At 52.6% G+C, this 27,025-nt stretch overlaps 2 protein-coding genes across 5 annotated transcripts in view; one reads left to right on the top strand and one right to left on the bottom strand.

Annotated features, from left to right (window-relative positions):
* Window positions 1-379: 379 nt before the first annotated feature.
* On the bottom strand, window positions 380-15,342 carry TLDC2 (TBC/LysM-associated domain containing 2). Of its 2 annotated transcripts, none has more exons than XM_032845769.1 (7): window positions 15,211-15,342; window positions 12,455-12,558; window positions 11,057-11,218; window positions 10,411-10,563; window positions 8,628-8,723; window positions 2,266-2,339; window positions 380-600 (listed from the first exon to the last, which is right to left on the bottom strand). In XM_032845769.1, exons 2-7 carry the CDS (start codon window positions 12,485-12,487, stop codon window positions 465-467), a joined length of 654 nt encoding a protein of 217 aa, XP_032701660.1. In that variant the 5' UTR covers window positions 12,488-12,558; window positions 15,211-15,342; the 3' UTR covers window positions 380-464. The 2 variants fall into 2 exon arrangements, with proteins under 2 accessions (XP_032701660.1, XP_032701659.1); XM_032845768.1 differs by lacking the exon at window positions 15,211-15,342 and adding an exon at window positions 12,874-12,963.
* A 5,850-nt stretch (window positions 15,343-21,192) lies between these two features.
* Window positions 21,193-27,025, top strand: part of SOGA1 (suppressor of glucose, autophagy associated 1) — a 62,059-nt gene continuing 56,226 nt past the window's right edge. For all 3 annotated transcript variants that reach the window (XM_032845812.1, XM_032845813.1, XM_032845814.1), the window contains exon 1: window positions 21,193-22,158. In XM_032845812.1, coding sequence (XP_032701703.1) covers window positions 21,484-22,158 — 675 coding nt within the window. In that variant the 5' untranslated portion in view covers window positions 21,193-21,483. The remainder of the gene's footprint in view (window positions 22,159-27,025) is intronic.

Here is a 27,025-nt window from a genome sequence, read left to right on the forward strand (position 1 = left end):
ATGCAGGGCTCGATCCCAGGACCCTGAGATCATGACCTGAGCCGAAGGCAGAGGCTAACCCACTGAGCCATCCAGGCACCCCAGTTGTGTAATTTCTAAGAAGAAATTTCAGTGGGGTGGCTGGCTGGCTCATGTCAGTGGAACATGGGATTCTTGATCTTAGGGTCATGAGTTTGAACCCCATGATGGGCATGGAGCCTACTTTAAAAAATAAATAAATAAAAAGAAATTTCATGAGGCTCTTTGTGCTGTTCAGATGAGGTGTGAGTCCCTTTCACTCCTTCAGTCACCTCTACCGGAGAACATAGCTTGCTTGCAGGACTGTCTCGGGTCCCCAGGCCGTGAGGAGGTCTGGTCATAGCCATAGTCAACCAATGGGCAGCCCTCACTAAGGAGGGTCCAGAAGGCATTCATGAGCAGGTCTAAGCATTTGTTGCTTCAGGAAGCTACCCACCACGGGGTCTTCAGCTCAGGACCCAGGCCTCCAGCTCCTTGATGCAGAACTGCTCTTGTCGGGCCAGTACCTCATTATTGAAAGTTGCACAAGGGTGGCTTCCCCCACGGTACAAGTCTCCATCCAACCACAGCCCAAACTGGCCACTAAAGAGAAGAGAAAAACCTTGGCATGACTCACTCCTGGATGTTGGTCTTCTAAGTCTACACCATCAGCCATTGGCCTCACCACGACCACAGCACAGTTTTGCCTATTTCACCTTCCCTTAAACCAATTTATATCCAGAATTGTTGGGAACTCCACCTGTTGTTCCCCATAGGATTTGGAGCATTTTTAAAAATAGTTAATTTTTTTTTTTTTTTAAGATTTTATTCATCTAGGGGCGCCTGGGTGGCTCAGTGGGTTGAAGCCTCTGCCTTCGGCTTGGGTCATGATCCCGGGGTCCTGGATCAAGTCCTGCATCGGGCTCTCTGCTCAGCAGCAAGCCTGCTTCCTCCTCTCTGCCCACTGTGATCTCTCTCTCTCTCTCTGTCAAATGAATAAATAAAATCTTTATTAAAAGAAAAAAAGATTTTAGGGGCACCTGGGTGGCTCAGTGGGTTAAAGCCTCTGCCTTCGGCTCAGGTCATGATCCGAGGGGCCTGGGATCAAGCCCCGAGTTGGGCTCTCTGCTCAGTGGGGAACCTGCTTCCCTTCCTCTCTCTCTGCCTGCTTCTCGGCCTGCTTGTGATCTCTGTCTGTCAAATAAATAAATAAAATCTTTGAAAAAAAAAAGATTTTATTCATCTATTTGGCAAAGACAATCAAAGAGGGAACACAAGCAGGGAGAGTGGGAGAGGGAGAAGCAGGCTTCCCGCCAAGCAAGAACCTTCCTGCAGAGCAGGGACCAGGACCCTGGGATCATGACCTGAGTTAAAGCAGACACTTAACAACTGACCCACTTATCTGACCCACACATACACACGTACACAGGTGCCCCTAAAGTTAAATGATTTTAATAAATATATACAGTGGTGCACCACTGTCCACAGTCATGTTTTAGAACATATGGAACATTTTAAAGATGGCTATGCTTAAACAAAGGAGTGACTCTTAAGGCACGGACTCAGCCCAAAACACTTCAGAAAGCATCCATTCTAATCCTCCCACTGGACAGCAAACCGGGCTGCGGCTGGGAAGTAGGTTACTGCAAATCAGCAATGGCTTGTATGTTCTGTGACAGACTATCTCCGTAGAGACTCTTCAGGGCGTTGGGAGGGCAAAGAACTTGCCTGGTACTAGTCAAACACTGCTTTCATCTTTGCCCTTGAGATAAGATTTATTCTGCCTGAATCTGGGGGTCTCACCAGGAGTAAGGCTAACTTTTTCTTCCTAATGATGAGTGGTCATCTGCCCAACACATACACATGTACACACGCACGCATGTACGCGCGCACGCTGGTTTCTTGGGCAGATGCCTGCCTTCCTCCAGTGAGTTATGCATCCTGATTTAGGCTCCCATCCCTTGACTCTAGCCTCATCCAATCATGCAGAATGCTGTTGCCCAAATCACATGCACTCAGACTAAGCTGTCATCAACTGTAAAGACGTTGGAGGATAGTCCACGCCATCCTTTCCCCTCAGTGTTTAGAGGAGGCTTGAGGGGTTTGGCTGGGGGACTAGGCAGCACCCAGGCAGTGTTGAAGGGAGAGGCCTGGAAATTTACCATCAGCCTCCTCTGGGGCAGCCTAGCCCAGCCTTTCTGGATGGGAGAGGGACCAGAACCCCGACTACCCGAAGACTCCAGACCCTGGGAGGACTGAGACACAGACCTGCTGCTGCCCATCATCAGTGAATCCAAGTCTCCTTTCACAAAGAAAGAGTTGCTTCCTGTCCACTTAAAGACCTGGGATGACAGGAGAAAAGCTGGGTTACTGGGTGAGTCCTGCCCTTGCAGTTTGACTCTGCACCACTGGGTGGCAGTGTCGTGGAGGGAACGGAACATTCAGGCCCAAGCCCCAGCTAAGCATCAAGAAGCACCCGGGCCCCTGACAATATTTCTTTCCATTTTCCCCAGATTTCACCTCTTGCCTTCCAGTCTGAGTTCCCACAAGGAAGCATCCTGCTTCCAAAGCTGGAGAGAGAAGGGGGAAGGTCCCGGTCCCGGTCAGGAGCTGGGCCCTGATTCTGCCATGAGCTGTTTCCTCTTCTCTCCCTGGAGCCTGTCCACTTCCACACACTGCCTCATGATCCGTTCCTGAGCAGGTCATGTGGGCCCCACCCCAAAGACACACCCAGACTACCCCCATTTCTGTCCTGTCCATGTCCATCTCCACTCGTGCCCACCCAATCCCTGCCAGTCACTCCTCACTAGCTCACAGCCGCCTTACACGTCCCTGCTTCCAGTATCCTGCCCACAGCCCATCTCTGCTCTGATCAGATATTACCATTCCTCTGCCTAAAGCCCTCCGAGGGCTCCCCACTGCGATGGAAATACAATCCAACCCCTTAGTCTAGCTGGAAGCCCAGACTGCTCTGACCCCTGCTTTCCTCTCTGACCTCTCCTCCCCCTACTGACTGTACTTCGGCTATACCAGCCTTGCTGTTCCTGGGACACCCAAAGCTGTTCCTGCTACAGGACCTTCACACTTGCTGATCCCTCTACTGAGAACGATTTTTCTCCAAATCCTGAAATGGCCCACTTCTCATCTTTCAGCCCAAATGTCCTCTCATAGAAGTTTCCTGGGTTACCCTGTCTAAAGTAGCCCTTCCTCCCAGGCCCTGTTAACTTTTCCTCAGCATTTAGCACTCTTAGAGAGGACTCTGTTCATAATGATGTTCCATTATTTGATCCACCTGTAAGCTGTCTGGATGCCCAGCAAAATTCCCAAGGCATGGTAGAATGCCTTGGTCTGTTGAATGAACAAATTATTCAAGAGTCAATTTGACCAATAAAAATAGTTTTAGAGGGCCACAAAAGTATAGCATATTACTGCCTGTAATTAGCTGTTTAAAAAAATGCTATGAGGGGGCACCTGGGTGGCTCAGTGGGTTAAAGCCTCCGCCTTGGGCTCAGGTCATGATCCCAGGGTTCTGGGATCGAGCCCCACATCGGGCTCTCTGCTTAGCAGGGAGCCTGCTTCCTCCTTTCTCTCTGCCTGCTTCTCTGCCTACTTGTGATCTCTGTCAAATAAATAAATAAAATCTTAAAAAAAAAATGCTATGAGCAGCTGAAAGATTTTTAGCAAGAAAATAGACTAATAAAAAAATAAGCCCTGGGGCGCCTGGGTGGCTCAGTGGGTTAAAGCCTCTGCCTTCGGCTCAGGTCATGATCCCAGGGTCCTGGGATCGAGCCCCACATCGGGCTCTCTGCTCAGCGGGGAGCCTGCTTCCCCCTCTCTCTGTCTCTGTCTGCCTCTCTGCTTACTTGTCTTTCAAATAAATAAATAAAATTAAAAAAAAAAAAGCCCTGGGCTCACAAGAGATGAGATAATATGAACAAGTGACCATGAGAAGACAGAATCATTCAATTTCTTCTCTACTTTCACTGAAGATTGTGACCTTCAGACTTGAAGGAGTAAGATAAACATTGCTACGGAAGAAACGAAGACCCTGTTTGTGGTGCCATTTGCAATCGCTGTCAAGGAGCCACTGAGAATTCGTAAAGAACACAAGAGGTGCCAAAAGAAGACAGGCAAAGATTACCCAATTACAAAACAAAACAAAACAAAAAACAGGATTCCAGCATGGGGCTGGGAAAACAGCCCCTGTTAAAATAATTCATTTCCCGCGCTTGGGTAGCTCAGTTGGTTAAGCAACTGCCTTCAGCTCAGGTCATGATCCTGGAGTCCCAGGATGGAGTCCCACATGGGGCTGCCTACTTAGCAGGGAGTCTGCTTCTTCCTCTGACCTCCCCTCCCCCATGCTCACTCTCTCTCTCTTTCTCTCTCTCTCCCAAATAAATAAAATCTTTAAAAAAATTTCATTTCATTCAACAATTTTTTTTTTTTTAACATTTAGTACCAGTCATTGTTTTATGTACTGGGTAGAATGGTGAATATAACAGACAAAAATTCCTGCCTTCATGGGGCTCCCATTCCAGTAGGTGGAGGCAGGTAACTAAGTAAAATAAATAGTATGTTGACAAATGCTAAGGATAAAAAAGTAGAGAAGGACAAGAAGGGTTTTCGAAGAATGGAGTGTTATAAGTTTAAATTAGTTGGTCATAGAGAGCCTCTCTGAGATGGTGACATTTGAGCGGAATCCTAAAGGAGGTGAGACCTGAGCCATGTGGTGATCCGGTAGAAGGCAATCTAGGCAGAACAGCGTGTGCAAAGGCCCTGAGGTAGGAGCAGGCCTGCATGTTTAAGGGCCAGCTCAGAACTCAATGTAGCTAGAGCAGAGTGAGGGAAAGGAAAAATAATAAGAAACGAAATAAGAGGCCAGAAGATGTAGGGTCTTGTAGGTTGTTATATATATTTTTAAGATTTTATTTATCTGAGAGAGAGCAAGAAAGAACACAAGACAGTGAGGGAGTAGTGGAGGGAGAGGGAGAAGCAGGCTGAGCAGGGAGCCCGATGTGGAGCTGGATCCCAGGAACCCGAGATCATGGCCCAAGCCAAAGGCAGATATTAACCAACTGAGCCACCCAGACGCCCCAGGCCTTGTAGGTTATTATAAATACTGGCTTTACTCCAAGAAAGGAAGCTACTGACAGCTTGGAGCAAAGGAGTGACATGCTCTGACTTACCTTTCAAAAGGAACACTCTAGGGGTGCCTGGCTGCCTCAGTCTGTTAAGTGTCTACCTTCAGCTCAGGTCAGGATCCTGGAGTCCTGGGATTAAGCCCACATCAGGCTCTCTGTCCAGCAGGGAGTCTGCTTCTTCCTCTCCCTCTGCTTCTCCTCACCTGTGCTCATTCTCTCTCTTTCTCTCTCTCTCTCTCTCTCCCTCCCTCAAATAAATAAATAAATAATCTTTAGGAGGAAGAAAGGAGCACTCCAGCTTTTGTGATGACTGAGGTGGAAGCAGGGAGACCCTTTTAGGAGGGGTATGGCAGGAACAAGGACAATAATTGTGCCAGCTTGAACCAGGAGACACCAAAGGACGTGGTGAGAGGTAATGGGTTCTGGATATAGATAGAGAAGACAGAGCCATCAGGATTCATTGACAACTCAGGTGTAGAGTGTGACAGATAGGCATCAAAGACCCCCAAATTTTTGGTCTCAGTGGCAGGAAAGATGGAGCCATTAACTTCATCGGGGAAGATGGCAGGAGGGGCAGATTTTGTGGGGGCAAGTCAGGAACTCAGTTTGTGACTTGTGAGACTTGAAATGCCAGACTTGATGCCCAAGCAATAACTCTGGGTAGTAGTTGGATACATGTCAGTTTGGAGTCCAGGGGCAGAGGCCATCAGCACGTGGATGGCATGCACAGTGGTGAGAATGGATGAGACCTTGAAAGAAATGAGGGTAGAGAAGAGACAAGAACCAAAAACTTTGCTTTGGGACCCTCTGACGTCCAAATGTTGTGGAGGTGAGGAGGAACCAGCGAAAGACTCTGCCAAGGAGTAGTCAGTGCAGCAGGAGGAAAATTCGAGAACTTTAGGATTCTAGTATGTGAATACAGGAAGGTGAGTGGTAATTGGAAGCCAGCATGTGTTTACTTGGAACAAGGGACCCCTTTCCTGTTTCCTGGAAAGATTTCCAGGCTGGCTGATGGAGACAATGAAATAGATACCTTGTGTTTTGCTTTTAGCAAGGAGTCCATAGGTGCTTGTGACCTCCTTGTCATGGAACCAATAATTGTGTTGCTGAGTATATCTGTAGGTCCATGCATTGGAGGGGAGGTCTCTCATAGCAAACAAAAACATCTGGAACTAGTTCTTCATCTTTTTTTTTTTTTAAGATTTTGTTTATTTATTTATTTGACACGGAGAGAGATCACAAGTAGGCAGAGAGGCAGGCAGAGAGAGAGGGGGAAGCAGGCTCCCCGCTGAGCTGAGCGCCTGATGCGGGGTTCAATCCCAGCACCCTGAGATCATAACCTGAGCCGGAGGCATAGGCTTAACCCACTGAGCCACCCAGGAGCCCCTATCTTTTTTTTTTTTTTAAAGATTTTATATATTTATTTGAGAGAGAGAGAGAGAGAGAGAAAGTGAGAGAGAGCATGAGAGGGGAGAAGGTCAGAGGAAGAAGCAGATTCCCCGTGGAGCTGGGAGCCCGATGCCGGACTTGATCCCGGGACTCCAGGATCATGACCTGAGCTGAAGGCAGTTGCTCAACCAACTGATCCACCCAAGCGCCCCTAGTTCTTCATCTGCTGAACAAATATTTCATGAGGGCATGCTATGGGAGTGCAAGGGGATATGTCCTCCCTCACACACTCTGACTCCCTACCCATTCATCTGCTGGGTTCCTAAATGGGCATTGTCCCCTTTCCAATTACTCTCTAGTTATTTGCTCCAAGAAGACTGCTCCCTTTTGCCCTTCAGCACCTGGTGATCTTGGTTGTCTATCAAGACCCGATTCAAGAAGCTCCTCTAGGAAGTCTCCTTGGATCTCCCCACCCCCGTTCCATACAGGCACTCCCCCTGCGTTTCTTCCACAGCCCTTATCCCTTTATATTGTGATCGAGTCTCTATAAGCCCGAGAGCATCTCCATCTGTTATTTAGAGAGGCAGCCTAGCCGTGGCTGAGTTCAAGCCCCAGTGCCTGTTTCTGCATCTCATCCCTACCACTGACTAGCAAGTCACTCAAGTTCTCTGTGCCTCCGTTTCCTCAATGCTAAGTGGGGCCGATAATAGTATGTACCTCAGAGGAATGTTGTCACGATTAAACGCGCTAATTTGTGAATGTCTCAGAATAGTGCCTGGCAGGTGGTACACTAGTACCCAGTTAGCTGCGACTATTTTTATGAGTAGTAAAAGTAGTGTGCTTCATGCCAAGCCTGCAACACTCAGCGTCTTATTCAATAAATAGCTCCGAGATAGAAAAGCTTTAAATGGGAAATGTCGGGGACTATCCCCCTCCCGCCTTCAAAAGCCCTGCTCTATGGCAGAAAGTACCCTCCGACTCCACCAGTCTTGTCTCTGTCATTCACCCATCTCCTAGTCACCAGTCACCATGAATTAGAGGCTTAAGATCTGCCTCACCATCCTTCCCTCCTTCCTCATTCTTGCCAGTGTCCTTGGTGAACTTCTCCATCTGCACAGACCCATCCTGTGCCTGCCTTCAGCACGCTTCCTTTTCCAGTGCAGGGGATTTCTTACCCCACCTCGGCCACTGTCCCCTCTGTCCACACCCAGGAACCTGTCCTTCCTGGTCTGTTTCCAATGCCCCTCTCTCTTGGAGCTTATATTCCAACACATGAGGCTCAGCTGGTGTCCTTGCTCCAAGTCTCTGACCACAAGGCCACCTGTCAACTGTTGTTTTCATCTTCGTCTCATTGTCCTTCAGTGTCCCTGGCTGTCCTTCCCCAACCAGTCCAGACTAGGTCCTGTGGTCCATTTTACATTCCCATTCCCTTCAACTTCTGCTTCCCTCTCTCCCTTGGTCACACTAGCTTGGCGAAAGCCCCATCCTGGAAGAGCCCTCCCAGCCACTCTCTCCATGCCAGAACCCGAGGAGCTGAACAGCTGGCGGAAAACACGTGCTCAGGGGATGAGCTTGCCTTTAAGTTGATGGTCCCTACCTCCAGTTCACGCTGCCTAGCTGTCCTGTTTCTCTGGTTCTCTCCAGGAGGCCTCCCTCTCCACTCCTGTGATGACGATTTGATGCCTTCTCTCTGCTCAGCCTGTACGCTCTCTCCCCCAACCTCTCTCTTAGCCGATGACCTCAGCCCCCACTTCATAAGAAGACTGAAGTCACTGGATGTGTCTGTCTTTGTCTTCCTACCTGTACACCCACAGATCTACCTGCACTTGGACCCATCTTGTCTTTGCAGCCTGTGTTGGGTGAGCAACACCCCTCTTCCTTTATGAGCCAGTCTGGGGTCACCAGGGACCTAGTGAGCACTGTAAGAAATGAACATAAACAGGGCCAAGGGGGATGCCCTGCCCACCACTGGCCTGTCCTGTTCCTTCTGTGGAAAGATGGAGGGATACCAAGCACCCCAGGATGGGGGATAGAGCTAGGGGCCACTGGGGCCACAGGATCTTTATAAAACCACCCCTCCCTCCTCCCTGGGAATTTCACCTTTAGCTGTGGGGAGAAGGAGAAGAGGAATGTCTCTCCGGTACCATAGAAGCCTTTGCTGAGTCGAATGGCCGAGGAAGAGAAGGCTCCAAACATCTGGAAAGCAGAAGAGCTTTGCTGTGCCAGTTGGCAGGGAGTGGAGCTTAGTAATATAGGCTTATCCAGCGGGGCACCCAGGGAGCCTGGGACAGAGCTGGGGGGTGGGAGGGCCGCATGGGCCCATCGATGCCTGTCCTTCCCTTTACTATTCCCCAAGGAAGAACTCTTACTGGCGTCTTCCTAGTTTTTCTTAAACGTGCTTATTTTGTAAAAGTAATCCTTGTAGAAAAGTATTAGAAGTTATAGACAAGCAGAGAGAGAAACTAAAGTCATTCCAATTCCCCCTTCTGCTCCGCAAGGTGACTTTAACGTTTTGCTGAGTTTCCTTCCAGCATCTGTTTAATGACAGTGTATATATTCTTTTTTTTTTTAAAGATTTTATTTATTTATTTGTCAGACAGAGATCACAAGTAGGCAGAGAGGCAGGCAGAGAGAGATGGAGAATGGGGATTTTTCTCATGTATGACCACAATACCAACATCTCACCTAAGAAAATTAACAGTAATTCCATAACACTATCTAGTATCCAGTTCCTAATACATTTTCTACATTGGCCCAAGGGTGCCTTTCATATCCTGCTTTAGGAACAAAAACTTGGGGCACCTGGCTGGCTCAGTCGGTGAAGCATGCAACTCTTGATCTTGGGGTTGTGAGTTCAAGCCCCACATCGGGTAGAGAGATTACTTACAAAAATAACGTCTTAAATAAATAAATAAAAATAAAAACAACACTTTTAATAGTTATGGCCCTACATCATCTTTCTTCCCAGCCCTTGGTAATAATAGTTCACTATGAAGCAGAGCCACAGTTCACTTGGCCATTTTCTCCCGTGGGATAGTTGATGGACTTTAAGTTTTCCCTCTCATACAGAGCATTGAGGGGCAGAGGCAGGACCACTGGGAGGCAGCCATGGGGAGTTGGTTTTGGCTTAATATAAGGAATCACCTCCATGGTCAGTGGCATTCTGCTAAGGAAGGAGCTCCATCTTGAAGACGTGAGCTCCGTGGCCTTGGGTGGAAGTTCCTTGATATTGGTGTCTTGAGACGGAAGGAGCGCCTGTGCACATGAGTGTCCTCAGGGGGCCCTCAGGATTTCTAACATGTTCCTCCCATGGAAGAGCAATTGAAACCAGCATTTACCTCCTCCCCTGGCCGCTGTCTAGAGAGCCTGGTGCCTGGCAAGATCCACACTCCCCACCCCCGGCCTTGGTGAGACAACAGGGATCTGAGACCATGCCCTCCCAAGGTTGGAGGCGACCTCCTCATAGCTGGCTTTCCCTCTTGGCCCCCAACTAACAGGGCGATGTTTTCAAGCATAAATGGTTCATTAAGGTGTAGAGCCCCTCTTGAGATGTCTCCCCAGTTGATTATTTGCTTCACCTCTGGCCTGCCTCCCTTGTAGGCCTGTAGCTCCAAGAGGGCTGGAACCACTTCTGTCTTGACCTTGCTCTCATCCACATCCACATCTAAGCTCACACATAGTAAGTGCTTAATGTACTTGAGTTGAATGGCTGAATTAGGGAAGGAAGGAAGGGAGGGAGGAAGGGCTCTGAACAGGGGAGGTCTCAATGTCTTCATCATTGTCCCTTGCAAGTGACAGGCTGTCACCTCTGCCTCCCACCCCTGAAGCTACCCTGGGGCAGGGCCCCCAGCGTGTGGTTGGGTGGGGCCAGGGCCCAGCTCACCTGCCCATCCTGGTCCCTCAGCACCAGCAGCACCGGCCCACTGTGGCCTTCCATCTGCCTGTACAGGCTCTGCAGGCTGAAGCCATCTCTTGATGTGCAGAAGGCCAGGCTCCAGGGATGTCCCATGACTCTTGCGGGGAGGTGGAGGCTGAGCTAGGAACAGGGCTGGAGGTAAGCAAAGGATCTGCATCCTTCCCCCTCTTTCCACCCTGCCCTCAGGGTCCCAGAAGGACTGAGGTTGAACAGGCCCCACTCACAAAGGCATGTGACGTTATGGGTACCAGAGGAGTTTACTGTTTCCAAGAGCCCATTAGAGAGGGATTATCATTCCCATTTTATGGTTGAAGAAAATTAGGCTCAGGGAGGTAAAGCAACTTGCCTAAAGGCCACATGGGGAGTAAGTGGCAGAGCTGGGATTTGACCCAAGGTCAGCTTTCCCTCAGGACTTCCTCCCCTTGGTCACCTTGGTCCCTAGAGGCTGGAGAAAAATGAGATGCTGAATCCCTCCCTCTAATCCTCCCTACCTCATCCTTCCACCTTCGCCCCAGGCCTTGGGACATAGCAGGAGCAACCCCAGGTGTCCTTGGACCTGGCTGGGGTAGGGCAGGAGGGCGGGACCCTAAGGCTCCTGGCACTGTGCCCGAACCTGCCTAATCTCCGAGGCTCCTAGAACCTGGCTGGCTTCTGCCAGCTGGGGTTCCACCAGATCTTCAGGAGCAGGAGCTGAGACCGGAGCTGGGGCTGGGGCTGTCTCCTCTTCCTCCTCCTCACCCTCCTCCACAGACAGAGCATCCTCCACCCGGCTGGGCTGTGAAGACACAAAGAGGGACAAGGAGACACCGGCTTCCATGTTTTCGGAGCCAAAAGCCTCAGCTGCCTCATCACCCCTGATCAGGCCCCAGCCACCACCAGCCCGGACAGAGGAGGCTGGTGCCCATGACTGACAAGACCCGCCCTGCCAGCCCAAGGTCAAAGGTGCACATGCCCATCAGATGTGGCCACCATGGACTCTGTGGTTTGTCTGCCAGCCCGCCCTAGATCCAGAGTAGACGCCAAGGATCAAGTTCGAAGCTCAGGGGCAGGGAGAAGGGCAGATGGCAGCCCGGCCCAGCCCAGCCCTGAGAGCTGCAGCCGTGTGTGTCTGCACTTGAAACAGTGATAATAATATCAATAATCCGAACAATAACAACGCAGACAGCGGCCAATGTCAATCAGTGCACCCTTGACCAGGCCTGGCTGAGTGCTCGCTGTGCATATATCTCTATATTTTCCCAAGAATCTTAAGAATGTTCTCCTTACTTTCCTTATTTTACAAAGAAAAGGAATGAGGGCCTGAGGCTTCCCTGTCAGCCAGGGAGACAATGCATGTAGCAGCTGAGAAAGCACGTGCAGGTCTGTGTGAGATGTGTGTTCGTCCGTGGGAAGGTGTGTATCAGCTTAAAATAGACTTGTGTTGGCAAATCAGTGTGAGAAGGTGTTGAGTAACTTTGTGTGTTTACCCATCAACATGTTGTGAGTGTGAGTTGGGATTGTATAAATAGGTGTGTGTCGGTGTGGATGTGGGTTGGCTCATGCATTCATTCAATCGAGCTTCCACTCTGTGCTAGAGTGTGTGTTTGAGGGCGTGTGCGTGTGTGTGTGCGTGTGTGTGTGTGTGTGTGTACACATGCACCTGCCCACAATGACCTGGGAACTCTTCCTAAGAAAGAGAGACCTCCTCCAGGATGAAAAACGACCAGGACACTGCTTTCCTATTCCCCAGGTTCAGGCCTAAGGAGGGGGTCTTAGCTGCATGGGGCTTCTGGACAGAGCTCCAACTGGCTGGAGCCAGGAGTCTGTGCTCTTGGGGGTCTCAGGACCATGGGGAAGGGGATCCAGGTCCCTGGGTCCTGAACTCTGAACTCCAGGGCAGCTAGAGAGGGACTTGGAAGGGGAACAAAGCACCCGCCTACATCCAATCCTAGCCCAGACCCCACCCTGCCAGAGATCTGGCCTCCCCAACTTTTGCTGGCCTGACCTCCCCAGCCCAAGCCGGGCCCCTTACCAGCCGAGTGTAACGCCAGCGGAGACCTTTCATTCTGTCCGAGCCAGGGCCTGGTAGGAAGAGTCCTGAGCTCTCCCAGGAGAGGAAGCAACTGTGGTTAAGGCCTAGAGATGAGAAGGAGAGGCCTGGGCACACCCTGCTAGCTCCTGGCCACCCAGCTGCCCTTTGCTCTCTCTTTCTCTCTCCCGTCACTCCCAGGATGAACCGTCACTGGGTAGGTCTGTGAGGTCACCTACCCTCAGCATTCAAGGTCTCATTGGAGTTAGCAAGTAACCTGTATTAATCATACCCAGTAAATTCTAGCTGATTCCCTTCCATCTCCTTAACCTTCTGGAAACTTGGCCTAGGGATTCTGGCCCTTTTGGGCAGATGCCTGAGCTCCACGCTGGGAGTCTGGAGTCTCTGGTTCTCTCTCTGACCTTGGATAAGTCCCTTGTACCCTTGGGCTTCAGTTTTCCCACACAAAACATGTTGGACCAGATCATCTCAGAGGCCCTCACAATGCTGACTGCTGGCAACTCATTTCCCTCTGAAAGCCAGTGGGTGTATTTTAACAGAAGCTCGAAAGGAGCCAAGCCTAAACCAAAAGAACAAGTGAACAAAAATCTTCATTTTTCTTATTTAAAAAGTAAGGCATGTATATTATAGAAAGTTTGAGAAACATAGAAAAGAATAAAGAGAGATAAAAAAATTCATAATTCCATCTCTCAGAGATAAACTCTCAACCCTTAACTGTATTTTTTCCAGTCTTTTTCATTTTATAAATTGCCTTTTCCACTTAAAAATGAGAATTTTCCAGTTACATTCAGCACCTTTTGAGCACATGATTTTTAATGACTACGTATTATCTCATCATAGGATGTATCATTTATTCCTTAACTGTTGGACATTTTGTTTGCTCCTAATTTCTGTGATTATAAGCAAAACTGTAGTGAAATTCCCTGCTCATAAATACAATTATATACTTTATGATAAACTTCAGAAGTTGAATGCTGAATCAAAGGGCATACACACAGGTGTTGTTTTTTTTTATTTGTTTGTTTGTTTTTTAAGTACTCTCAGCACCAAGCATAGGGTTCTTTTTTTTTTTTTAAGATTTTTTTTTTTTTTTAATTTGACAGATCACAAGTAGGCAGAGAGGCAGGCAGAGAGAGACAGGAGGAGGAGGCAAGCTCCCCACTGAACAGAGAGCCCGATGCGGGACTCGATCCCAGGACCCTGAGATCATGACCTGAGCCGAAGGCAGAGGCTTTAACCACTGAGCCACCCAGGCGCCCCCCAGCATGGGGTTCTAACTCACGACCCCAAAGTTGAGTGTTGCAGGCCACTGGCTGAGCCAGCCAGGCACTCCCATATAGTTCTTCTTCTTTTTTTTTTTAAAGGTTTTATTTAATTGGGCGCCTGTGCCTGGGTGGCTCAGGTCATGATTTCAGGGTAAATAAATAAATTAAATAAATAAATAAATAAATTTTAAAAATTTAAATAATAATAAAACTAAAAATAAAAAATTTTTTAGAAAGGTTTTATTTACTTATTTCAGATAGAGAGGCCAAGTATGAACAGGAGGCGGGCCAGAGGAAGAGGGAAAGAGACAAGTAGACTTCCCTCTGAGCCAGGAGCCTGACATGGGGCTCAATCCTAGGACCCAGAGACCATGACCCCCACCCCCCAAAGTCTTATGCTCAACCCACTGAGCCACCAGGAGCCCCCTATAGTTTTTTTTTTTAATAAATATTTATTCATTTGACAGAGAGAGAGATCACAAGTATGCAGAGCAGCAGGCAGAGAGAGAGGGGGAAGCAGGCTCCCCGCTGAGCAGAGAGCCCGATGCGGGGCTCGATCCCCCAGGACCCCCAGATCATGACCTGAGCGGAAGGCAGAGGCTTAACCCACTGAGCCACCAGGCGCCCCCTATAGTTCTTGATAATGTTTCCAAGAAGGAAGTCTTCCCAGCGCTTAAAGCTGACCCACCTTGAAGTATCTTTAGCGAATCTCGGGGAAATCTATTTCTGATCATCAAATATTATACCCTTAAATTACAGATAAGGAAATGACCACTCAGAAAGTGGAAGAGACTTACCATAGCCCCACTAGTATAACACAGTGGTGACAAGTACAGTCTCTGGAGTCAGGGAGTTCAAATCCTGGTTTTGCTACTCTCTTACTATGTGACCTTGGGCAAGTTAATTAACATCTCTGTGCTTCACTTTTCTCTTCTGTAAAATACTAATAACCACCTCATAGGGCTGTTGTAAGAGTAAAAGAAAATAATGCCCGGGGTGCCTGGGTGGCTCAGTCAGTTAGGCATCCAGCTCTTGGTTTCAGCTGGGATCAGCTGGGATGGAGCCCTGCTCAGTGGGGAGTCTGCTTAAGGATTTTCTCCCTCTACCCCTTCCCCCACTCATGCATGCGTGAACTCCCTCTCTCTCAAATAAAGAAATAAATAAATCTTAAAAAGAAAAAAAGATAATGTCTGAAGAACTAGGATGCTGGACCCAGCCTCCGTCCTTCTGTTAGCCATTCAGTGAGATAACCCAGAGCGTCCGGGGTTTGGTGAGCAGTGGGTAAATGACAGTGCATACCACTATCCCCCCTACACACCGCCTCTAAGAAATCCAGGGCGCAAATTCCTGACACATGGCCACTCAGTCTCCACCTGGGCTCTTCTGGGACAGATGGTCACGTGGTCATTAATGGGGGGAAGAAGTAGTTCAGTGGACAAGGAAAAGGCAGGAACTGTGGAAAAATGCACTTACACTGCAAAGCCTTGGCTTCTGGCAATCTCCCAGCCTGTCCAGCCCGAGGATTTCCTTAGCACATCTCCCCGAGAGACAGGGCCACTTCCAGAATGAACTCTTCCACCCGGCAGTCTGTCCAAAGCAGCTTTAGCTCTGCATCCTGGTTCCCCCCAACCCCCAGCAGCTGCAGCTAGCCCCTCTGCCTCAGCCAGGCTCCAGGTGCTCCTCCCTGGCTTTTATACCTGCCTCGAGGGTGGCAGCTCTGGCCTTGTGCCCACTCCCGTTCCAGTTGGGAAGCCTGGCGGGAAGCCTGGCAGTGATTATCGTCCATCAGAAACTCAAATCCCATAAACACACACAAACAAGACCTTGTCACCCTCTGACCTCCAGCTCTGCCCTCACCAGTTCAAGGGGATGGAGGACACTGACATCATAGCTGTCAGGTGCCACCCAGTGCCTGAAGCCTACCATGAGGAACTTTGCTTTATCAGGTACAAATGCTACAGGAAAGGGCAATGCTATGGGACTCTCTGTTGATCACCCTGCCCCGATGCTCTTGCGAGGGAAGCCCAGGGCTGGGAGGCAGAGAGCGGTCCTGCTCTGTCCTGCTTGTTTCCTCTCTCTCTGATGGAGTGAGGATTCTTTCCTCACTGGCCTATTGTGACAGTACATGAGATCATTCTCAGGTAGCCCAGTGTTTGGCACACAGTAGGCACTTTGCCCACAGGGGTTCTTTTTCTGTCCCTGGCTCATGGTAGGAGTCCATGAATGCTGTGTTGTCAAACCACAGAACCTCAAGTTGGAAGAGGCTTCAGCTAATCCCAGAATAAGCAGTCTTGACCCAGGGCAGTGTCCCCTGGAGAATATGTTCACCAGTGGTCTCCTGGCCTCTGCTGGGTGGGTGGCCCCTTGTCTCAGGAGGCCCACCTCATTCTCACACAGCTGAGAGTGTTCTCTTTTGCTGGGCTTTGCGTTGAGGACCTGAGTCCCTACATAGGCTGCCCAAGGCCAGGACTCTTGGAGCAATGCCCTCTCCAGGAAGGGTGGGGTGCAGAAAAGACTTGTATTATGGGGAAAACAGGCAAGTGAAGGGCCCTGTTGCCATCCCAAACATGGCTGTTGCACTATGTGTTTAAACTGTAAATGGTCAGGGGTCACACGTTTGGCTCTCTGAGCCCTCCTGGCCTTCTCCGGAACCTTATTTCCCCTAGGCTTAATGCCTGACCCATGGGGCCCTTTGAGAAGCCAGTAAGATCTGCCTTGCTGTCCCATTCTTTGTGCTCGTGTCCAGGAAAATCCAGAATGTGACCTGTCAGGGCCACCCATTGCCAATAATAGTCCCCCGAAAGCTCCCACGATGGGATCCTAGGCGCCAGAGTGCCAGACATCCCAGCTCTGCCTTGGAGCTTGCATTCTCCTTTCTTCTCCAGACCACATGCCGCCTCTCTCAGAGCGCCACTATTATTGCCAGGAAACAGTCTGAATGTCCAATAAAAGGGGGAAAGGTTAAGTGACCCTTGGAACATCCACTCCGTGGATTATTTCTAAGTATTAAAAGTGATGTGTACAAAGAGTTTATAAATGCACAGGGAAATGCCTCTGCACTCTGGTGAGTGGGAAGAGGCAGAACATAAAATCCTATGTGCTGCACGGTTTCAGCTATGGGAAGTACACTTGGCTAGAGTCCTTTCTAGAAAATACTCCATGCTTTCTGGGCGGGCTGGTTTCTGTTCTCTGAGAACTGAGGTCTTTGCGCTCCTTGGTTTCCTCACTCTCACCGGGTGACATTATTCTCCACTGAGAAAACCGAAGCCATCGTCTGTCACCCCCTCACCCACCTGACAGAAGGCCCTGCATCTCATTCAAGTCTTCCATCCTTTCTCCAGGACAATGGAGGTAAGGGCCCTGCTCCTTTCAAAAGCCAAGAACCCATCCCTCTATCCGTCTGTCCCTCTGCTCTCTCTCTTTCCATGTGACAGTCCCCTCCCCAAATGCCCCATTTCTCTTCTTCCTGCACTCCACCTCTATGTCCTGTTCACTTGTCAGTCCACTCCCTTTGGCTTCTGTCCCCACCACCCTGCCTCCCCACCTACTCAGTGTGGACTCCCTGACTATATTATACTTAAAGCGGGTTCCCCTACTAATGCCTCTAATTTTCCCACAGCCAGTGGTTTGTTTCTACCATGATTTGTACGATGAAAAGGAAAAAATCTTTAGTTTTTAAAAAAAAATCACCTCTTCTTTGAAGCCTTCCTGGATTTAGTCTTCCTTCTGTTTTCACCATGTTGGTCAATTTAGTGGCTTGAATGGGAGAAAATAAACTGCTTTTCCACTGGGTCACTGGCATCATTTCTTATAATCTGATGTCTAATTCTTATAATCATTTGATGCTTCATTCCTTCTTGGGTAGAGCTTCATGCAGCATACACTGTGTGCCTGAGCTGAACATTGCCCATTAGCGCAGCACAAGAGACTCTGAAACTGGATGAGCCTGGGTTCTAATGGGTCTCAGCTCTGCCACTTCCAAGCTGTGTGACCTTGGACAAGCATTCCAGTTACTCACTGCTGCGTAACAAACTACCCCAATACCTAGCGGCTTAGAACAACAATATTTATTTTGCAGTTTGGGACAGCTCATTTCTGCTCTACTTGGCATCCGCTGGGACAGTGCCAAGGCTGGGGGCTGAATCCTCTGAAGGTCCACTTTCTCACGTGTCTGGGGGTTAGCAGGGACCTGAACCACCGCTGTCGGCTAGAACACCTGCACTAACCTCTCCAGGAGGCCTGGGCTTCCTCCCAACATGGTGGCTGGGTTCCAAGGTGAGTGGATTAAGAGAAAGAGCTCGTGAGCACACGAGAGAACGCTGAAGAGATTTTTTTTTTTAAGATTTTATTTATTTATTCGACAGACAGAGATCACAAGTAAACAGAGAGGCAGAGAGAGAGGAAGGGAAGCAGGCTCCCCGCTGAGCAGAGAGCCCGATGCGGGGCTCGACCCCAGGACCCTGAGATCGTGACCTGAGCCGAAGGCAGAGGCTTAACCCACTGAGCCACCCAGGCACCCCTGAAGAGCTTTTTATGAGCTAGCCTTGGAAGTCACAGCATCACTTGCCACTGTCTGTTGGTGGAGGCAGTCACAAAGGCCTACTGAGGTTCAAAGGGAAGGGATATAGATCCCGTCCCTCAACGGGAAGAGTGTCAATATCACACTCTAAAAAGAACGATTGGGATGAGTTGTATATTGTTATACCTCTCTTTGGAAAATACAGTTAAGTACAAGGGGCTCCTAAGCTTGGGCATCTGGGTGGCCCTGTTGGTGAAGTGGCTGCCTTCAGCTCAGGTCATGATCCCAAGGTCCTGGGACTGAGCCCTGCATCAGGCGCCCTGCTCAGCAGAGAGCTTCTCCCTCTCCTCATGCTCCCCCTGCTTGTGTGTGCGCACGTGCTCTCTCTCTGTCAATAAATAAATTAAAGAAAAGAAAAGAAAGAAGCTCCTAACCTTCCCGAGATCCTCTACTGAAGGGTTGAGCGCAGAGCCTAGCCTAAGTGAGTGCCCAAGGGTCAGGACCACAAGTGTGGCCATGGGTTTGTTAGGAATGGCTAAGCTGGCCTGGACTAGCATGTCCCCTGCCTGGATTCACACCATCCGGCCTCTCCAAGCCCACATTCTGCATAGAGGAGAAACCGAAACACAGAGAAGGTAAACCATTTCTGAGAACTCACTAGCATTCTCTGTACCAGTCTACAAGAAATGGCGACATCAGAGCTAGAAGGACTCTGTCATCTGCTACATCAGACTAAATCAGGTGGGGACTCGGGGGCACAGGAGGTGGGAAGGCTTGCTCTGGCCCTTGTCCCCATGCCACACAACCCTACTTCATTTTTTTTTAAAAGACTTTATTTATTTATTTGACAGAGAGAGATCACAAGTAGACAGAGAGGCAGGCAGAGAGAGAGAGAGAGAGAGAGAGAGAGAAGCAGGCTCCCTGCTGAGCAGAGAGCCTGATGCGGGACTCGATCCCAGGACCCTGAGATCATGACCTGAGCCGAAGGCAGCGGCTTAACCCACTGAGCCACCCAGGCGCCCAACCCTTCTTCATTTAAAAAAAAAAGATTTTATTTATTTATTTGATAGAGAGAGAAATTACAAGCAGGCAGAGCAGTAGGCAGAGAGAGGGGGAAGCAGACTCCCCGCTGAGCGGAGAGCCCCATGCGGTGCTGGATCCCAGGACCCTGGGATCATGACCTGAGCCGAAAGCAGAGGCTTAACCCACTGAGCCACCCAGGCGCCCCAACTCTACCTCATTTGTAGTGAATCTGCAGTGGCCCATCTCCTTCCTATACTGGATGCTTCACGAGGTCAGGAAGGTACCGTGACAAGTCCACTCATTGTTCTACCTGGTGACTCTGGACTAGGCGAGTGGATGGTTGGGGGAACAGGGGAGCTGTGCTATGCCAGGATGGGTTCTGAATGCCCGGAAAGAAGGCTTTGGGAAGAACTTGCTAAGTGGCTCTGCTCCACAGGGTTCTGTGGGGGCGCCTGGAGGAAAATTCTGAGGGTGGAGGGGCACTCACACACCTGGACACACCTAGACCAGGACGAAGCCATGTCTCAGGTGAGAAGGCGCACCCCAGAATTCTCTGCTGCGAGAGAGGTGGGAAAGACACGAAGAAGCAGACCTGGTGTCAACCGATTGTCAAGGGCAGGAGGAAGAGAAGAAACAGGACTGGGAGGGGGAGAGGGGAGAGGAGGAAGGAGTAAAGGGTCCGGTGGATGAAAAGGGGAGGGGTAGGAACGGGGCGGGGTACGGGAGAGAAGCAAGTGCAGAAGGATAAACATAACCCTGCCGCCCTTCCCAGGGGGCAACGTGGTGCAGCGCTGAGGATGGGTGCCCACTCGTGGGGCAGCCAAAGAACTTAAAACCGACTCTGCATGGCGGTGGCTAGGTGACGGGGAGGAGAGCAGCAGCAGGGAGCGGGGGAGGGGACGGAGGAGGGGAAGGTGTGACAGACACGCGAAAATCCACAGCAGAGCCAGAAGCACAGCCCTGCAAGGAGAGAACGGAAACCCACCAGAGCCAGGGCTCTGGGCAGTCTGGGGTTGCTCAGGGGACGGAACGTGTGGGGATCAGGACAATTGTCTTTAGTCTGCGCCAGCCCCCTCCGGGGGTCAGAATCTACTCCCAAAGCATCGCCGGTCTGACACCTCATAATGGGCCACCCCCATTTTAACTATGCAGAGCCTGAAACCGGGTTGGGGTTGGTGGGAGTATGCCGAAGATCCCAGCCCGCCGAGGTGTGCAGAGCTGGGCATGCACCTAGGGCTCCACGGTCCCTACGCCTGTGAGAGGGAGGCCGAGCTAGCTGAACCAGAGAGGACGCCCTGGAGGTGTGAGGTTTGGGCTCCAACCCCGCTCGGCCATTGACTTTGGGCTAATCGCTTACCTTCCCTGGGCTTCAGTTTATGCATCTGTACTATGGGATAATTGGTCTTGCTTTGCAAGGTTAAGGGGGGCGGAGTTTGCGCACGCTCCGCACGGCCGCGAGGGGCGAGGCACCGGCGGTGTATATGGATGCTGGCTCCTGCGGTCTGAGGTCGGCTCGGCCTCTGCCTCCGAGTCCTCTCGCTCGCCGCTCCCGCGGCCCCTGTCCGGACGCTGGGCGGAGGGGAGCATCGGCTGGGTGCGTTCCGCTGGCCGGCAGGGGAGGGGGCAGCGGCGGAGCGGAGCAGGAGAGAGCGGGGGCCGCGGCAGCCCCGGCCTGCCTGACCCTCGAGGGGGTCGCTGTTGCCTCGAAGATCCCTCCCTCGCTCGCCGCCAGTGTCCCTCCCTACCGCTCCCGCCGCGTCCGCCTTTTGTTCGCGGAGCCGCGCGCCCCCGAGCAGAGGCGGCGGGGCGGGGAGCTGGCGGGGCTGCGCGGGGGGCGGGCCGCGCCGGGCGGAGCCGGGGCCCGGGCCGCAGTCGGACTCGGAGCCCGGGGGAGCGACCGACGCGCAGGCAGTCGAGGCCCGGGCGCGCTCCGGGGGCGCGGCGAGGCCGAGGGGGCGGGCGCCGGGCGGAGCCGCAGCCGCAGCCGGGGCGCCTGGAGGCGGTCGGGCCGCTCTCTCCGAGCCCAGGGCAGCGGAGAGCCTGTGCGGCGGGGGTCCGGGCGGGAGCGCAGTCCCGCGGCTGAGGTGGGCCGAGAGGAGCCGCCGCCAGAGCGGCCGGAGCGGCGCCGGGACCCTCCCCAGGGGCGCGGAGGCCGGGCGGGCCCGGGCCATGCGCACCGCTCGCTGAGGCCGAGGGAGGCCGCGATGGAGGTGCCGGCGGGGGAGCCCCCAGCCCGGGGCTGCGGTCCCCCGCCCGTGCCCGCCCCGGAGAGGAAGAAGAGCCACCGCGCGCCCTCGCCGGCCCGGCCCAAGGACGTGGCCGGCTGGTCTCTGGCCAAGGGCCGCCGCGGCCCAGGCCCGGGCGCCGCAGCCGCCTGCAGCGCCGCGTCCTCCGCACGGCCGGACAAGAAGGGGCGCGCGGTGGCGCCCGGGGCGCGGAGCGCGGGGACGCGGGTGGCCGGGGTCCGCACCGGGGTTCGTGCCAAGGGCCGCCCGCGTCCCGGCACCGGGCCGCGACCGCCGCCCCCACCGCCCAGCCTCACCGACAGCAGCTCTGAGGTGTCGGACTGCGCGTCGGAGGAGGCCCGCTTGCTGGGCCTGGAGCTGGCGCTGAGCAGCGACGCCGAGTCGGCGGCAGGGGGCCCGGCGGGGGCCCGCACGGGGCAGCCTCCCCAGCCCGCGCCGCCCGCACAGCAGCCCCCGAGGCCGCCCGCCTCCCCCGATGAGCCGTCGGCGGCCGCGTCGTCGGTGGGTAGCAGCCGCCTGCCCCTCAGTGCCTCGCTCGCCTTCTCCGACCTCACCGAGGAGATGCTGGACTGCGGGCCCGGCGGCTTCGTGCGAGAGCTGGAGGAGCTGCGCTCGGAGAACGACTATCTCAAGGTGGGGGCTCCGAGGGGGCAGCGGGAGGCCGCGGGAGACGCGGGTTGTGGCGGCCCCAGGGGCCTGAGTCACTAGCCGGCTCACGGCGCCACGGAAGGAGCTGGGAAAGGGGGCCTAAATCATCGGGGACCACCCTGAGGTCGACGTAGAGCTCCCACACACCCTGCCTCCCTTTTTATTTGGGAAACCGTCTCCCTGAAGAGGAACCCAGTTGAGGAGACGGGCCAGAGGGCCCTGATTTTGGAGGGAGGGAGTCTGGAGAAAACTGCTTTGGAAGATGCCTAGCTGCATTACTTGGGATGGGGTGGGGGGAGTCAGTGAGTGTTTGGAGCCTGTCCTTAAGCTTCTTAGAGGTGCCCCCTTCACCCCCTGCTAGGGGCCAGGCCTTTGGTGGCTCTCTTTTTGGGGGACAGGTATTGGGGTGCACTTGAGCCAGGGAAACCTGTGGCTGTCCCCTGCCAAGGAGAGGCTGGAACACCCCGTGCTGAGTCTTCTCCCAGGGCTTTCCTTGGTGCAGGCCTGTCCCCGCCTGTCTTTCAGGGCGGGTCCTGTTTGAAAGCATGACATCTGGGAACATCCCCTTGGCTAGCGTCCGACTTCCGCCCAGTGTAACGGTCCCACAGCCTGGAAGGATGATGTCGTGGGAGAGCTGGTTCAGGGGCCGCTTCCTAAATCCCAGGATGTTGTCTTCTGTTCTCTTCTGCCCTGTGCACACAGCAGTCCCACCGGCACCCCATAGCCAGGTCCCTTGTCCTTCCTGTGCTCCGGGTGAGAGGAGGGAACCTGTCTGTCTGAAAGGGGCATTCCTTCTGGGCCTCTTGGGGTCCTGAGACCTTCCCTGGAGAGCAGACCCGTCTTGCCTTCATCCTCTCGGGGGACATGAGCACCTACTGGGGACTGGCCAGTCTTTGCCTGCCCACTGCCTGGTCCCCAGCCCCTCCACAGGTAGCCCAATGCTCATGTACTGGCTGTGGCTGGGGAGACTGATAGCTTCGTGGGCTCTCCTAGCACTGGCTGGGCATGGTTTTGGAAGAGGCCGCAGTGCTACCTGCCACTCTTGTCCGTTGATGGCCTGGCACAGCACCCCAGAGTACCCTGGCTGAGAGCCCCAGAAATAACACCCTTCTGCTGATTGATGTCTGCCTGTCGGCACTTAGCTTTGCACTGCGGCTCTTCTGGCCAAGTAGGTTTCCCTCTTGTGAGACTTTTGGGGTCTTGCTCAACTGTCTCTCCCTCCCGATTTTCCCCCAGAATCTCCTCTCCAGCATGCGCTCAGGGAAATGCTTGTACAACAAAAAGACAGAGTTTGTCTGAATCAGCATAATCCACCCTTCAGCCTCTGATCTTACCCCAAGTTAGGTCTCAGCTTCCTCATCTGTTAAATGGGTGGGTGGGTCTTCCCAAAGGCCCCATTCACGGCTGACAATTGAAGGCTCAGTTAGCGCTCACAGTCTTCAGAAGCCCACAGTCTTCAGAAGCCCAGGGTGAGGAGAGGCCACGTCGGGGGTGGGTGGGAGGACAGAGACAAGCCAGAAAGAGGCCTGGCCCTGCCCTCTTGGTACCCTGACTGCTTCTGGCCCTGGCTGCCGGAGCTGCTCTGAACTTAGACCTCCTGGCCCACGCTCTTCATCCTGGCAGGGGAGGTGGGCCCTGGAGCTTTGCTTCAAGGTCTCCTCGTGCACCAACCCTTGTGGGCTCCTGTCCATTCCACGAAGTTACCGGACAGAGCTTTGGAGCCCACCTGGGCCAGTGGTGACTGTTAAGATGGACAGTAGTCCCCAGAGGCTGGGGGTTGAGCCCAAGGTCTCCAGGGGCCGAGGCCCGGCTGTGCATCTCCCCCTGCCTGGGCTGGGGCTGAACCACATTTCTGCTTCCGTTCAGCCCTTCAGGCTTCACGGACAAGTCTCAGGAGGCCACGAGGGGATTTGGGGTCTAGCTTCCTGGCTGTGTGGTCTTGGGCAAGCGACTTACTGTCTCCAGACCTCAGTTTCCTCATTGTAAAAAGGTCCATCATGCTTCTTCCAACCTTTAAGGGTTAAAGGAGATGGTGTGTATAAGCACCACTAGAGTGCCTGGCGTGGAGTGAGCCTCCAAGGAGGGCGGCTGTGATCCCGGCTGCTCTCCAGCGGGAGGGGACACATTTCCACAGGCACCCGTCATATTCTCTGTGGGTTCTCTGGGCGGCAGAATAGCTTCCTCCCCACCCAAAGCGGGCCTGACTCTTCTGGCCTCTCATTCATTCTTTCCCTATTTATTTAGCACCAAGTGTGTACAGGGCCCTAGTGCAGATCCGAGATACAGCTGTGGACAGGGATGACGTGTCTACATTCACGGAGCTCTGGGTCTAGTGGGGGGTGACTGGGATTTAACAATAGCAGTACAGTAAATCACAGCACAGATCAGGATAAGAGCGAAGAACGATAGCGTGTGCAGAGAGCACGCAGGTGGGGCTGGGGAGGCCACGGCCTGGAGGATGACATGCCGCCAGCCCATTAGAAGCTGGACTAAGAACATTCCAGAGGCTGAGGGAAGTGGGAAAAAGCATGTTGATTTTGAAGGACAGCGTGGAGACTGGAGAGAGGAAGGAGGTTGGATGGAGAGGTGAGCTGGGCCAGACCATGTGGTTCTCGCTGTGTGCACTTGGGTGGGTCCCCTGAACTTGTTTAGAGCTTTGACCCAGCCACCACATCTCATAGAGGTGAGGTGAAAGTCTAGAGGCTGGGGGATGTGGACCGTAAGGATAGGGGCTTTACAGGAGGTGTTTTGTTTATTCTACCGATGGGTAAACTGTGGCCAGAGAGAGGAAGGGACTTGCCTGGGTCCCTGAGCCGGATCTCCTGACAGCCAGGGCTTGGAGTAAGAGTGTATTACACTCTTTTTTTAAATTTTTTTTTATTTTTTATTTAATTATTTGAAAGAGATCACAAGTAGGCAGAGAGGCAGGCAAAGAGTGAGAGGGAAGCAGGCTCCCTACTGAGCAGAGAGCCCGATGTGGGCCTGGGATCATGACCTGAGCCAAAGGCAGAGGCTTTAACCCACTGAGCCACCCAGGCGCCCCAAGAGTGTATTACACTCTTGACGTGTTTCCTGCCCCTCTGGGCCTCTTTGCTACCCAGATGCAGATACTGAGTTACCAGGAGAAGGACTCCAGATCCCCATTATGTCCCTTGTAGGTTTCATGCCTCCTGGGTTAAGTCTCAAGTCCGGTGGGGCCCTGCTTGGGCTCACCTCCCAGGCGTGGGGGCCCTGGAACTGTCAGCTGGGGAAGGAAGGCCTCACGGGTGGTGGCAGATCTCCTGTTGCTTGAGGCCTGCCCAGGGGCCCAAGTGGGGAAGGAGTGAATGGGGCAGCTGCCTCCTAGTCAGAGAGAGGAGCTGCTGCAGGGAAGGGAGTGAGCTCGCTGTCACTTGAGCTGTTCAAACAAAGGCTGGATGACCTTGCATGTTTGGACAGAGACCTGGGGTGTGTGGAAAGCAGCTTGTAAACTGTATAAAATGTTGGTGGTTGTGATTAGAAGGAACATTCAGGGGGAGATTTATGTGGTGGCTACAGCCGAGCTGCCCGACCTCAGGATCCCTTCCGACCAAGGAAGCCTAGAGATGATGAACTTTTGAGGTTCCAGGATTCGAAGATGTAGCTTTAGCTGCAGAGCAGACAAGTTGACTGCATTTGACCTTCAAAGCCCTGGTGGCCTGAGCTCTTCCAGCTCCCTATCACCGCTAACCGTTACGTGCCATGTGGTGAGGACATGCGGGAAACCCATCGGAGTGTGGATGAAAGAATCTGAAAGTTGGGGCCCAAAGACCCGACTTTGACACCCGACTCTCCATTTACTGTGTGGCCGTGAGCAAGTCACTTGGCCTCTCTGAGCTCCTTTTTTCCTTTTTTCTTTAATGAAGATGATGGAACCTACCCGGGCAGCTTCATAAGATTGTTTTCAGGAATCAGGGAGGTATGAATAGACAAGAGAACATTCTAGAAGCAGTGAAATCCACATCTCTTGGGGGGAATTGTTGTCATTGTCAGCCCATGAACATATAGGATGTCTGTGTCTTCATTCTTGGGGAAGCGGGGAGAAGCCAGGAAGGTGAATCCCTGTAGCTCTGAGATGGTAATAAATCAGGAGCTGCTTCAGGGAGGACAGGAAGGTGTGATCAGATTCCATCCTGTGCCCCCCCCCCCCCCGCCCAACGTTCCCCCTACCCCCTGCCTCCTTGGAGGTTCTAGGTGTGAGTGTTTGAAGTACAGCTGTCAACCCAGGAGGGCCCGGAGGAAGCATCTAATCCGTGCCCTGTTCTCACTTACAATAGGGTACATGGAGGCCCCAGGTCAAGCCAGGATTCCAGACCTCTGCGTCCCATTCTTTCTGCAGCATGAGTGGAGTCGTGAGCTTTGTACTGCTAACAGTGCATCTCATCTGGGACACAGCTTGCTGAAAGGAATCCTGTTGTGTGGTGGGCTCTAGGCTAAGACTTGTCGGGAACAAGTGAGGGGAACGAATCCCGGGACCTGAGGCTGGGGCCTGCAGGTGGGGGAGAGGGACGTGTGCATGCATGCCTGGATGTGAGTGTACCCTGCACTGGTGCAGCACGTGATTGGATGAAGGGAATCTGAGGTCCTGGAGGAAATGATGTGGCTCTGGATCCAGCCTGAAGGGTTAGTTAATGGTTAGGCTGGAGCCCAGGGTGCTGGAATGGGAGAGCCAGCCTGGGGACCCCCAGACCACTGATCCCTGGACTTATGTGGCTCTGGGCTTATGAATGCTGTCTCCCATGGATCACTCCCAATGCCTCAGGCTCTGGATTAAGTAAGCCCTTAATCCTCACGGCAACACGTGTCGAGGGTTCTGACATCAGACCTGCTGGGC

This window comes from Lontra canadensis, unplaced genomic scaffold (genome assembly GCF_010015895.1).
Source record: "Lontra canadensis isolate GAN:19392208 unplaced genomic scaffold, GSC_riverotter_1.0 scaffold169, whole genome shotgun sequence".
Classification (NCBI taxonomy): domain Eukaryota; kingdom Metazoa; phylum Chordata; class Mammalia; order Carnivora; family Mustelidae; genus Lontra; species Lontra canadensis.